Source organism: Chionomys nivalis, chromosome 6 (assembly GCF_950005125.1).
Source record: "Chionomys nivalis chromosome 6, mChiNiv1.1, whole genome shotgun sequence".
Classification (NCBI taxonomy): Eukaryota; Metazoa; Chordata; class Mammalia; order Rodentia; family Cricetidae; genus Chionomys; species Chionomys nivalis.
Window position 1 is genome coordinate 43,001,808 of NC_080091.1, and position 14,587 is coordinate 43,016,394.

The following is a 14,587-nucleotide window of genomic DNA, read 5'->3' on the forward strand; positions in this document are numbered from 1 at the left end:
AACTCTGGGGTTGGGGATGCATCTCAATGGTAGAGCAGTTGCCTAGCCTTTACCAGGCCAGTCCACAGCATTATTGGTAAATAGGGAAATTAACTAAATCATGAATTAATTAAACAAAAGCTCCTAGAGTGATTCCTTAAAAACTGTTCTTAATTAGCACACAGTTGTGTGGATTTTATCAGGTAGCATGTGATAGGTTGACACGTTCACACAGTGTGTAACGATCACTCGAGCATGGCACACCTCAGGCGTTTGTCGTTTCTCCATGTGAGGAACCCTTCAAACTCTCTTCCAGATAGTATGAAATATGTGGCCCCTTCTTGGTGACCAGGTACTACCCTGTGCTATGGAACTGCCCAGGGATTCCCTCCTGCCTGCCCTGGACAGCCTCTTCCAGTCTCCTCCCCTGCACCCTCTCCTCCCCTGCTAACTATCTCTATGCTCAGCCTCCAAGGGATCATCTTTGTGAGACTCTGCATGTGATGGCGAACAGTGCTTGGCTTATTCCAGAGGTAACATCCTCCAGGCCCACCCATGTTTGCGGGGGTTTGGATGAGAAGGGCCCCCTGAGGCTCATGTATATGAATGTGTGGGCTCCAGTTAATGGGTCTGCAGAGGTGTTTCACTGGGGATGTGCTTTGATGTTTAAAAAGCCCACCCCAGGCACAGTGTCTCCATCTCTCTCTGCCTGTGATCAGGATGTAAAGCTCTCAGCTACTGCTCCAGCATCATGCCCGTCTGTTTCCCACCATAATGGTTATGGACTACCCTCCCAAACTAAGCAAGCCCCCAATTAAATACTTTAAGGGTTGTCTTTTCACAGCAATAGAACAGTAACTAAGACAGACAAGATGGTGCTTTTTTATGGCTAAATAATATTCCATTGTGTTTATGGGTGATGAACACTTAGACTGATTTCACATTTGACTGATGGATGATTTAAACATTGCCAGGTGTAAGAACCTTACATTTTGGCTCTCCACTTTTAGGGTAGGTGTATTCTTGCTATTCCAAATTCAAGCCCTATTCTATGTCACCTGCTGAGGCGCTTTGGAAGGTTCACTGTTCTGGGGTGGAGCCAGACTCCTTGGTCTGGTTTGTGAGTCCCCCATGACATAACTTGTGCTTGATTTCCTCCCATCCCTCACCTCACCTTCTGGATGTACCCAGTGACTTGACTTTCCTTAGGGAGCTGAGCTCTTCTTGTTCCCACTAATGGGCTTTTCCAGTCCCTTCTCCCATCTTCCCCTCTTCCTCTTCTTTATATATAAACCAAGCAGCTACTTGTCCGGGAATCATTGTGGGTACTTCCTGGTAGATTGGGGTCTCTCTGGGTCCCCTGCTTGCTTTGAGAGACTCCACACAGGACCTTTTAGACCTGAGCTCTTTCAGCTCCTGGTCTGCATTTCCACAGGAGTATACCCTGAAGCCAGACTTGAAGTCACTCCAGTTCAGGAAATAATGCCTCCAGGGCATGGCAAGAGGAGAGGGTCATCAGCAGTGCCAGGTGTGTCCTTGAGTACCATCAGAGACACCTGGAGCCAGCCTGTCTGAGGTACTGGAGACCAGACAAAACCAGCCTCCTAGCCAATGCTCCTGCAGGCTGTCGCTGTGCTGCTGTCATTCCCCATGCCTGTGTGCTCATCAGGGAGCAGCCAGCGACATCGTGTTCAGGTTGAGGGGGCCTCTTAGTGCTTTCTCTCTGATGGGGAGTATGATGATGAAGGATTTTAAGAATCATTTCTCTGTCATTTTAAATATATATTCCATTAATTCTTTGGGAATTTTCACATAATGCATTTCGATCATATTCATCCCCCAGCCCTCTTCCTAACTCTTCCCAAATCTATCCCTGACTTGAAAAAAAAAAAAAAAAAAAAAACTACTGAGTCAGGTTTGTACTTCTGTTCTACTCCTAGGTGTGGGGTCATTCCCTGGAGCAGAGTCAGCCTACCAGGGTCATACCCCTAAAAAAAACTGTCTCCGTCTCCCAAGAAGCCATTGACTGTCAATAGTGCCTTAGTTAGGGTGGGGGCTCATGAACATATGTTCTCAGGTGCTTCCCACCTTGTATTTTTGGGGGGATGGGATGGTGGTTTCCCCGTGTAGCCCTAACAGTCCTAGAACTCACTCTGTAGACCAGGCTGGCCTTGAACTCACAGAGACCCACCTGCCTCTGCCTCCCAAGTGCTGGGATTAAAGGTGTGCGCCACCACCACCCTGATCACCTTGCTTTTTGAGGCAAGGTCTCTCGTTAACCTAGAACTCACCAGTTAGGCTATGCTGGCTGACTGTGAGCCCCAGGGGTCTATCTGTCTCTGCCTCTGTGCCAGCTTTCTAAAAATGTGGGTTTTAGGGCTCAGACTCAGGTTGTCACGTTTGCGTGGCAAGCCCTGTCCTTACTGAGCTATCCTCCAGTCTCAGTAGCAGGGTACTTGTGGGTATGTCTTTGCATATCTCTGTTCATCATTGCAGTACGCTTGTGTGAGGCTGTTGAAATCAGCATCCTTTCCATTCGGGGAGACAGTGTAGGCTTTGACTAGGACAGGGGCTGGTCTGAGAGGGGAGGAGGCCAGCCCTGCCTTCCCTCCCAGCATGCAGTGTTCCCCAGAAGGCCAACTCTGCTGTCTCTCCCCTTCTACAGGTTCAGCACCCTGAGAACAAGCTGGAGCCCTCACCCTTCACCTCTGCTAATGGTGTGAGCCAGGATCTTTCCCTCAATGACCAAGTGATTGACATCTTGACTTCTGAGGACCCTGGGAGCATGCTTCAAGCCTTAGAAGAGTAAGAGTCCTCTACTCTCAGGAGGTGATGGGTTGGGACAGCAGGCACTAAGTGTCCCTGTGTTCACTTGGTCATCCATTTGTCGCTTGGTGGTCAGATTGCAAGTGCAGCTAGGCACTGAGTATTATTTGGGCTGGCTGGATGCAGAAGGAGGAGCTTCTGGAGCCCTGGAAGTGCTCCCCTGGAGGAGGTGACATCATCGCTCCTGTTTGGGACTGGAGTAGAAGTGTCCACAAGTGGGGTGAGAGGGAGTACTTCAGGCAGGAGGAAGAAGGGAAGACATAGGATGAGAAGGAGCAAGGGCATTTGCGAAATCATGCTGTGTGTGCTGGGTCATTGATTACTGAGTACAGAAAGCAGGGAAGAAACATCTGTTAGAAAAGGAGACAAGGGCAGTGCTGACTGTGGTTTGCAGGGTGGAACTCTGTTCTGTTGATAAAGACCCACAGCGCTGTGTGCACAGCAGAACATCCTGCCAAACCGTGGCTGGAAAAGATGCAAGCTAACTCAGGTATTCAGAAAGACCTCGGGGATGGGGTGTGGTGAGGTGGGGTGTAGTGAGGTAGGACGTGAGGTGGGTGGGGTGGGGTGAGGTGAGGTGGGATGAAGTGGGATGAGGTGGGGTAGGGTGAGGTGGGGTGAGGTGGGCGGGGTGGGGTGAGGTGAGGTGGGATGAGATGGGGTAGGGTGGGGTGGGGATGGGGTGCAGTGAGGTGGGGTGTAGTGAGGTAGGGGGTGAGGTGGGTGGGGTGAGGTGAGATGGGATGAAGTGGGGTGAGGTGGGGTAGGGTGAGGTAGGGTGAGGTGGGGTGAGGTGGGTGGGATGGGGTGAGGTGAGGTGGGATGAAGTGGGGTGAGGTGGGGTAGGGTGAGGTGGGGTGAGGTGGGTGGGGTGGGGTGAGGTGAGGTGGGATGAGGTGGGGTAGGGTGGGGTGAGGTTGGGTGGGGTGTGGTGGGGTGGGGTGAGGTAGGGAGGGGTGTGGTGGGGTGTGGTGGGGTGAAGTAGGGTGGGGTGAGGTAGAGTGGGATAAGGTAGGGGTGAGGTGGGTGGAGTTAGGTGGGGTGGGGAGAGGTGGGGTGAGGTAGGGTAGAGTAAGGTGGGGTAGAGTGAGGTGGGGTAGGGAAGTATTGTTTTCCCCTCACATGAGGATTTGGAGGCTAGAAAGTCTTTCCAGGGCCACAGCTAGTGGTCAATAGGGTTCCCAGCTGTTATAACCCCAGAGCCTGGGAGGTGGGGACAGACAGATCCCTAAGGCTCAGTGGCCAGACAGCATAACCGACTCAACCAGTGAGCTTCAGGCCAGCGAGAGACCCTGTCTCTTAAAGCAGGGTAGAAGGCTCCTGTGAAACGATACTCGAGGTTGTCCTCTGATATACATGCACTCTCTCTGGTCTACAGCCCTCCCCCCATGTGTGTGCATACACACACACACTCACAGGAAATTGTACTGAGCAGGGAAGGGCCTAGAAGCACAGCCAACCAAGCAGTGCCAGGCCTATGCCCCAGGGTTTAGGAACCTACATCCCATGGCACATAGAGTGCATCCAAGGTTGGACCATTTCAGTTGTGACTCCTCCTAGGACAGGAGCCACACTGAGTCTGACGCATGGTACTTTGTGAGCTTCTTGTCCTTGGCAGTGGGGGCTCGCTCCGCCCTACTTGGCGGATGTTCTTCTCTTGTTCAGTAGCCCTGTGAGTAGCCAGACAAGGAGCCTTGGATGCACAGGACCGACCTCACACACGCTGGGGCTCAGGACTCTGTCTATTTCTGGCTCCCAGGGTTGTGTGCATGCATGGCTTGGGTGATTAGGCTGTGTACAGCTCTTCACAAGCCCTTCTTCAGTTTTGCTCGATTCTCTAATTGGAATACCAAGGATGGCAATTAAAATTTGCCACCCTGTCTTAGGAGGCAAGCTCCCAGCAGGAACTCAAAAATACCACCTCATATATTGTGATATGAACACAAGCAATTATCAAAGCATTTCCTGGCCAAAAGTCAGGTGTTACCCACTGCATATGAGAATGAAGAGCTGGGTGGGATGATTTGATTTGAGTAATCGACAGCTGGGTGTTTAATTTGCACATAGGCAGGACTCTGTTTGCTTCTGACCCAGTGAAGTAGTCCTCTAAGCAGGAGCGTGTTCCCCTCTGTTTCTGCGTTTGACTCCAGATGTGAAGGGTGTAAGACCAGCCCTCCTCCATCCCCATCACTGGAAACTCTCCTTGGTGTGGCAGCTCGCTAATTTTACTGCTGTGAGAGTGGTGACATTTTTAGTGATACTCAGGCTTTGGAACCTTCTCTTTGTCTCTCCTTGGTTGCTGATCTTATTTTGTCTGAAGAGCATTTTACATCGATTAGCAAGCATGGACTGTGAGAACTCAGCCTCAGAGTGAAATTCATCCCTCCTTTTGGTGCTTCACCCTCATCCCTAACCCTCCTCCCTCACCCTCTTTCAGTAACCTCCTCCTTCGCCCTCCTTCTTTATCTCAGTCGTAAAAATTATTTGATTATTATGGGTGTTCTGCCTGCATGTGTGTCTGAGCAGCATGCAAGTGTCTGGTGCCCCCAGAGGCCAGAAGATGTTGAATTCCACGGCTCTGGAGTTACGGATGGTTGTGAGCTGCTATGTGGGTGTTGGGAAATGAACACAAATCCTCTAGAAGATCAGGCAGTGGGTTTCTTTTTAACGTTTTTATTAATTAAATTATTTATTTTACATACTAACCACAGTTTCCCCTCCCTCTCTTACTGTTCCCTACCCTCACAACCTCTCTACTCCCCCCTCCATCCACTCCTCTGTTCAGAAAGGGGCAGGCCTTCCATGGGGGTCAACAAAGCATGGCATATCAAGTTGAGGCAGGACCAAGCTCCTCCTCCTGCATCAAGACTGGACAAGGCATCCCAGCATGGGGAATAGTTTCCTAAAAGTCAGCTCAAACTCAAGGGACAGGTCCTAATTCCACTGCTAGAGGCCCCCAAAACAGATCAAGCCACACAACTGTCACCCACATGCAAAGGGCCTACATCATCAGTACCATGCATTCTCCCTAGTTGTCAGTCCAGAGTTTGTGAGCTCCCACTAGCTCAGGTCAGCTGTCTCGGTGGGTTTTCCTGTCATGATCTTGATCTCCACCTTTTGCTTATGCAATCCCGCCTTCCTCTCTTCAACTGGACTGCCCTCCCAGAGCTCAGACCAGTGCTTGCCTGTGGATCTCTGCATCTGCTTCCATCAGTTACTGGATGAAGGTTTCCTGATGACAATTAGGGTAGTCACCAATCTGGTTACAGGAGAAGGCCCATTCAGGCACCCTCTCCACCATTGCCAGGAGTCTTAGCTGGGGTCATTCTTGTAGATTCCTGGGAGTTTCACAGGCAGTCGTTCTTAACCTCTGGGTCTTCTCTCCACCCCCACCCCCAGCTCAGTCTTAAAAATGTATTGACCAACTATGTTCTAGCCTCAGTGGTTGGACACTGGTTTGGGTACCCAGTCTGTCTGTCTGTCTGTCTGTCTGTCTGCCTGCCTGCCTGCCTGCCTGCCTATCTGCCTTCCCTCCTTCTCCTAGAATTGTCAGTTACCTTGCGTCTTTCTGTGTTGACCTCTCATAGGTTTAGGAGCTCCCACAGAGGAAATGTCAGGGACCGAGTCTGCAGGGAAGTCAGTCTCTCAAGGGCTCCTGTTCTCTAGTAAGTCATTTATCCTCTTGTAATTCCTACTGGAGGTAGCAAGTGGGCAGCTTGATTGTTGCTGCATTTCCAATACCAGGTGGTACTGTTCCCTTTTATCAGTGCCAGCTTAACTCCTGAAAGGCTTGCCTGCATTTCAGCTTGGCATCAAAGGCACCTCTCACAAAGAGGATTGGCGAGGGGTTTGTGTCCTTTGGTTTTTATCAGGTTCCCTAACCGTGGTCACAGTGGCAGTGAGCTTGGTCCCAATGCATGCTGGGACCTGTTATGACGAAAGAGAAACTGGGTAGGATTGGCACATCACAGAAGGTTCTAGAAACATGGTATGCTTCCAGTAATTTAGTTCTATCCTGGCCAGAAACCTGGTCACACCGAGCATCTGGTGTCATATGAAATTTTCATGGGCGCTCAATTTTCAGCCCAGGGCACTGCCATTCAGAGAGGCTCACTGGCTTGCCTGAGGTCATGTGTGTGCTAAGGACTTGCACCGAGGCTAGTGCACTTTCAAATCCACCGTGCTGCTGAAGAATGGTCTTTTACAAATACTGAGTACAGATGCTTCAGAGACAGGGAGCATAGGGAAGACATCCAGAGCTGTGCTTCTTTCTGTGACACTCCGCTTACTGCCAGCTCTGAGCTGTCGCTGCTGCCCCTATGCTGTCTGCAGACTGTTTTGTACACAGTAGGGGTGTAGGGAGCATTTGTTGTGCTGAAGTTGTAAATACACATATTGAGTAGGTTTCTACATGCTAACCATACGGTATGTTTGTTTTTGCAACTCATATTTTTTTTTTTTATTCTTCCCAAACATTCTGCAAAGTAGCAAAGCGGTCCTCCTCTGTCAACGCCCTCAGTGCAGAAAGATGGATCTGTTTGCTGGCTTCTTTGGGTCACGTATCCTTGGGGGTTGCTTCTTTAGTCTCGGAATACCATCTCATTATTTATTATCAGTAGCCTACAAAAGTGTTAATTGTAATTTGCTTCTTGGGAATTCTAAACAGTGGTGTTTCTTAGACATTACCCTGCAAGCACCGGTTTAGGGAGCAGTACAGGAGTTCCAGCATCAGAACCCCATCCCGTGTCACCCCAAGTGTCTGTCTTCTTGATGTCTTGATGTCCTGGGGGTAATGGAGGCGCGTGTGTATTTCATTGTGCTGTAAATGATTACAAGTGCAGGAAGGGGGTGGAATTGTCTTCCTTCCCCAGAGCATTCCCTCTAATGCTATGTACGAGCGAGGAATTTGTTCTGCTTATCTTTTTTTTAAGCCATTGGGCAATTAACAATGAGAGTTAATGCCATTAATAGCTTGGAAATTTAATCGATTTGGAGAGACTCTTTCTGTATCTTGTGGCCTTGGGACATTGACAGTTTTTCTTGCTGCCTCTTCTGACAATCTATGCAAAGCGCTGGGCAGTGATAGGGCTGCAACCAGTGTCTCTGAGCTGGGTGCCTGTCAAGCTATCTGCTCTGACCCCTCAGCAGACAGTTTCCCCAGGGAAGGAGGAGCTACGGGGGGAAGTACGAGTATTTAGGCCAACAAGATGCTAGGAGATTGTGCTGTGAAATTATTATTTCTTTGATACAAATTTGAATAACAATCTAAGGCCATTTTCCCAATGCAGGTAGGAAAACCAAGTTCTTTCTTGAGTTTCTCTAGTTAGTAAGTAATTTACTAGGCAGCCATGAGAGAGAACAGACAATATGCCTAGCCCAGGCTGCCATATTTCTGGATTAAAGAATGAGTGATACATGCAGCTGCCTGGCATGGTGTTTTTGAGCTTGCTGTTCGCTCGTAACAGATCACTACAGGCTTGGCAGCTCACGGTAGCGATGTTTTGTCTTAGGATCCTGGGGATAAGAGTCTGAGGGGTTCACCAGGCATAAGTCAAGCTTTGCAGCTTCCAGTGGCAGCCTCACTCAGTGCTCAGCTCTTCCTAGGTCTTCAGATCTGTCAATCTTTGCTTGCATTCTTTCCTTCCTCAGATCGCCTCCTCTGACCCTGACTCCTCCACCTCTCTCTTCTAAGTTGAAAGTCCTCCTTATTGATGTTTGAATGTTAGAGTCAGTTGCTGAGCAATGGCTCTATCTGCAGCCTCAGCTTCTTTGCCTTGTGACTTGGAGTCATGTACTCAGGACTGAAGAAAGACATGGTTGGGGAGCCATTCTTCCTTCTGCCCCACCAGGCTTCATTAAAGGTGTGAAGTCTGTTTTGTCTGCGTCAGAGTAGAGCACAGCTTTTCTTTCAGAAGTTGTGAGGTTCTGTCTGGCTCATTTAGCATTTAACCGTGCACACACCTCTTTAAGGCATCTTCTGTGATTCTTCCTGGATCCAACAGAGTTTTCCTTGCAGTTAAGTACTTGCTGAGACAATGAAGGAAGCCAATACATGAGTTGTCCTTTAAAATGGGACTGGTGGGGGCTGGAGTGATGGTTCAGGGTTAAGAGCCCTGACTGCTCTTCCAGAGGAATATCCTTTATTGAAGTGCCTTTAACTCAAGGTAGCGTTTTGCTACAACTCTTCAGATATATATGTGTATATTTACATATACACACACACACACATATGAATGGCCAGATACCCATTTCTCTGTCTGTATGTGTATCTGTTTATCTTCTTCACACTTACAGATGCATGTTGAGGCATTTCCAGATAAGATGGCATATCTAAGATTTGTTTTCAGTGCTCAAACACATATGGCAAGGAATAGAACTAGTGGGATTGGTGAATAGTGACAAAATTCAAGCAAACTGACACTAACCACAGTGTGTTCTCCACTTTCAAATGCTAGAGATTTTCTGTGATAGCTTCCTTAATATTTTTATATTGTCAGATCCCCATCAAATGACAGATGATATCTACCATTGCAAAGCATGGGTAGAGAAAGGGTCTCTATACATGGCTGGCTTGGACCTCTCGAAGCCAGTTAGGCAGATAATCCAAGAGGCTTAAACATGCTGTGGCTTACCAATTTAAAGGAAGAGATCTTGACTTTGGTTCATGGACTGAGGGAATGGGCCATCCATCGTGATGGAAGTGTGGCCACAGGAGCAGCTCAAGGCTGGTAGCAAGAGTGTGAGGCTGCTTGCTCTCATCTGGGGGGATCAGAAAGCAGAGACCAGACAGGAAGCATGGTGGGGCTAAAACCCTCAAGGCCTGAGTTTAGCATTCCACTTCTTCCAGGTAAGCCTTAGCTCCTGTGGTTCCATAACATCCCCAAGTGGTGCCGACCAACTGCTGACCAAGTGAGCCTGTGGGCGACATTTTGCATTCAAATTATGAAAGAATAGATAGGTGGGAAAATGGGAAGAAAAGAAGGGGAAAGAAAGAGAAAAGGCCTCACCCACAAATACCTTAAAGCCTGACAGTTTTGAGGAGTCCCTCGTTCTGTTGTGTAACGGAGCCCATTTGACTTCTGTTTCTAAGGTTGGAGATCGCAACCCTGAATCAGGCAGATGCGGACCTGGAGGCTTGTCGGAACCAAATTAGTAAGGACATCATTGCCCTTTTGATGAAGAATCTGACCAGTGGTGGCCACCTCTCTCCACAAACAGAGAGGAAGGTGTCAGCTACTTTCAAAGAGCAGTTTCTGCTGCTGGAGAAGGAAGTACAAGAGGAGTATGAGCGGAAGATGTTGGCACTGACGGCAGAATGTGACCTAGAAACAAGGAAGAAGACAGAAAGCCAGTACCAGAGGGAGATGGTGGCCATGGAGGAAGTAGAAGAGGTGTTGAAGCGAGTTAGTGAGAGGGTAAGGCAACCCTGAAGGCTTGCATATTGTTCATTCCTCTTCAAGTTCTCATTAGTTATCAGTGCTTTAACTGACCCATTTGTCTGTCCTTCCATCCTTCTGTCCATCCACATATCAAAATTACCTATTTACCCCTCCCATCTACCCATGTATTCACCTATCAGTCATCTGTTTACTTATTGATCCATCCATCAATCTGTCCATCCATCCATCCTTCTACCTACTCATCTATCCACTTATCCATACATCCATTCATTCATCCATCCAACCATCATCCTATCAATTTACATATTCATCCACATATCTACCCATTTATTTACCTAGCTGCCTGTCTTTTCTCCTGTCTACCTATTGATACATTGACCCATCCATCTAACCATCAATATCAATTTACCAACTCACTTATCCACCCACCCATCTGTCAATCCATTTATCAGTTCATTCACCTATCTATCCACCTATCTGTCCATCTAACCATTCATCCACCTATCCATCCATAACCTACCCATCCACCCTTCCATCCACCTTTCCTTCCTTCCTTCTTTCCTTTCTTCCTTCCATCCATCCATGCATCTATTCATTCATCTGTGCATCTAGCCATTCATCCACCCATCAATTCATAACACACACACACATACACACACACACACACATCTACCCATACCTCTACCTATCCCCCTAGCTATCCATGCATGCTCCCATTCTCCAATCCATGCATCTTTTCATCTAATCACCCATCCTCTCTTCTAGCCACCCATTTATTCATGTAACCATGCATCCACCCATCCACTCATCCATCCACACACTACTGTGTCTATCTATTGATACACCACCCACCTGGCTATCTGTACACCCAACCACACACAGTCCTATCATCTACATCCATCCGTCTATTTGCCCTTCCTTCCACCTATCTGTTCATCTATACTTCCACCCATTCACCCATCCATCCACATAACCCCGTACCACACATCTGTCCATCCATGAAATTTTGCTAAGATTTATGGGTACCTTACTGTCTCTCTCCTTTAGGCTGGGGACTACAGATACCAAATTGAATTCAACCTCTTACATTCAAGAAGCTCATGTCCTAATGAAATATGCTCGTATTTGAAAAAATACGACACTGGTCAGCCATGTTATAATACAGTTCTATCCATGGTGCTGTAGTGGTCATGGGAAGAGTAGAAAGGCTTCGTTAACAGAGGATGTGGCCAGTTCATGGTTGGTTGTGATGTCAGAGTACGTGTGTCCCTTTGGGACTGCCATTTACTGAATGACAGCTCCATCCTGCACAGGTCTAGAGCCAGGCAAGCCTGGACTTAGAGTTGTTGTGTGACTTTTCCTGTGGAGACCTGAACAAATGTCTACTTCCGCCATGAGCCGATGACAGACCGAAAAACTGGTACCACCCCAGCCTAGCTTAGTGAAGCAGTGAGTTTGCTGAAGTTGTTATGGGGGCATGGGAGACTCAGAAGCAGCTGCATCCCCATTAAAGCCCACAGCAGCATGAATGACAACTCACAAAAGCTGCATCCCTTGAGCTCCCTGCTCAACTTGCAGGCAGTTCCCTGCATCTCCCAAACAACTGTTATTGCTTACAGAGCCTTGGAGAGGAGCCTTCTGAGTTTCCTTTACTTTCTGAACTTAGCTGCTCTTTTTTACTTCTTGAGCCTCTCTCCTCCCTCTAGGAGGGAGTGTTAATTTGGAAGACATTGTTACACAAATTATCCTGGCCTACATCTGGCGCCCTATATCCTAAGTCCTCTGAGCACCCCTCAGTGTGGATGGGAAAAGTAATGGAAGAGAAATGCCAGTTGCCTACCTGAGAGAAGCGATCTCCCAGGCACAGCTGAGCAAGGCTGAATTGTCTTCCCAACAAGAGAGGTGTCCAGGCCATGTGACCTATGCCTGCACAGGTCTGAACACCCATGTCCTCTGAAGCCCAGAAGGCAGAGAAACTGCCTAACAGCTGCTTTCAGGCCCCACCTGCCAGGCAAACACAGCACATCCCCAGAAGAGAATAAAAGATCTCAGTTGGTGGCTCAGGGTCACTCAGTCTTCAGGGCTGCAGTGAAGGACGGGCAGGGTTCACTGTGCACCACTTGTTCCCTTGCTCCACGGTACTGCTTTGCTTGCCTCAATGCTATGTTGTCTGGGGTGGGGCTTGTGGCCTGTAGATGCTATACTAGCTTCCCATGGCTGCTAAAACAAGGTGCCACACATCTGATGTCTAAAAAGAAAAAAAAAATGAGAATTTGTTCTTTTGTGGTTCTGAAGTTCAGAAATACAATTCAGGATATATGCAGAGCCCAGATTCCTCTGAGGACCTTACGGAGGGCCTTCCTGGGTTGACAGATTTGCTGGTGGTTCCGTGTGTTCCTGGGGTTGTAGCTAAGTCACTTTCACCCTGCTCTATCCTCTCATGGCCTCTTCCTAGAACTCTGTCACCTCTTTCTGTCTTCTTTGAGGTCACTTGTCTTTTAATTTGGGGTCTTGGATGCAAATATGAGATGCTTAACTTGGTTCAACCTGCAAAGATCCTTAGAAGTTCAGATTTACAGGTTTCTAAATTATGAGGCCGGGACCTAGACATGTACATGTATTTGGGGGTAGATGTTATTCAAGCTTCTCTGATGACACCCCCCCACACACACACACACTTCTAATGCTCTGTCTGTCTCTGTGGTTCAGCCCACACTTCCTCAAACCACTCTCTTAGGGAGAGTATATTTAACTTGCTATGTAGTGATTCAACCCCCAAATTACCTCATCAGAATTTGTTCTGATTTTTGGTTTTTGATTTTCCCTACAAAAATAGTACAAGGCAGCTTGGACTACAGAGTGGGTTCTATACTAGTTTTGTTACATGGAGAAATCCCAAATAAAATAAAATAAATACAAATCAACAGCTTGCAGACAGAGCCCTAGAGACTAGTCCAGCCTCGGCTGTATTCATGTAACCCATGAATTCAGTATAGTCTTTACGCTTTAAGTGAATTGCAGAAAATCCCAACCAAACCTTAAGATCCCACATGGCCTGCGAAGTATGAGTTTTTCTTCTGGTTCTTCACAGAAACGTTTGCCCATTCTATTAGAAAAGCCAAAAACAAACAAAACAAAAAGCTCTGCAAAACCCACAGTGGAACAGAGAGCCATTTGCTCAGTACTGATTGGCTACTTTGTGCATTCATTGAATGCCTGCTGTATGCCTCACCTGGAGGCTGATGGTGGCTCAGCTCCTCTGTACTAGACTCCGGCATACAGACCAGCCATCTGCTGCAGTCTGTGTTTTATAAGATGTTTGCAACCTGTGGAATTGCATATCTTGCTTATTTTCACTTTGTATTGCTGCATTTAAAAATTTTAATTTAAATACTAGGGAAGAATGCAATGTGTTACAAAGCACAGACTTCTAAGAGCTGGGAATTCTAGGCACACTACAGAAGCCTCCTTTTTAAACTGCGCCCTGCTCTGCTCAGTGAGGCAGGGAGTGAGAAGAGCCCACTTTTGATGGACAAAAACCAAAACTTAATCCCTGGTCCAGGGGGCCTCAGGTGGCACCATGTTGATGCCCCCAGCCATTGGACTGCTCTGCATGCCACCTCCCCCTGCTATGTGGCCTCATTCCCACCCTGTTGGTGTCTGTAGTGCCTTCCGTGCTTCAGTGATTCCTACGGCTTTCACAGCATGTGCCCTGCAGGGGAGAGGCTCTAACTCCCTAGGAGCTTAGACTCGGGGGAGGCTTCCTTGAACTTGAGTTTTACCCTGCCCTTCCAGAAGGCTGTGCTCCTCTGGGTCCCCTTTCCACCTTTTGAACAATAGACACAGTGCTTTCTCATCTGTTCACCTCAGAAGGCTGTGTGAGAGTTAGTGTGAAGTAAGTCAATACATGCACGGTAGGGCCTGCAGCCCAATGAAGGAGGCTGGGCACTGGACTCTGAGGCACAGTTAGAGCAGGGGAGATACTCTGGTGACCTTTGCATAGCCAGGTGGTGCTGGGACACCAAGGCACAGCAAGGAGATGGTCTGGTGGCCATTTGCACAGCCAAGTGGCTTCAGACCACTCTGACAAGCTTTGACTCTGAAAGCCAAGGAGGATTCGTGTGCTTTCACCTCAAAGAGATGATTGATGTTGGAGGAGGTAGTGGTGTGGACCTGGGTCAACATTATACAATGTATACTCACATTGACACTTCACAGGCAGCCCATGATAGGTCACATTTCCTGTTTTTATGAGTTGGCTAAAAGCGCAGTATAAATTAGAAGGTAAACAGGGGCTTCCATCAGTGCTTGGTCCTGTCAGCCCTACATGGGTGCTGTTGTGGTTTCCCTCTGTGTTAGCTGCTTTTCTGTTGAAGGAACAG

General features: G+C 48.1%; 1 protein-coding gene across 1 annotated transcript in view; it reads left to right on the plus strand.

The window, feature by feature from the left end:
• Positions 1–14,587, plus strand: part of Evc2 (EvC ciliary complex subunit 2) — an 81,161-nt gene that overhangs the window by 23,115 nt on the left and 43,459 nt on the right. Inside the window, exons 7-8 of the mRNA XM_057772127.1 lie at positions 2,645–2,784; positions 9,896–10,220. Coding sequence (XP_057628110.1) covers positions 2,645–2,784; positions 9,896–10,220 — 465 coding nt within the window. The remainder of the gene's footprint in view (positions 1–2,644; positions 2,785–9,895; positions 10,221–14,587) is intronic.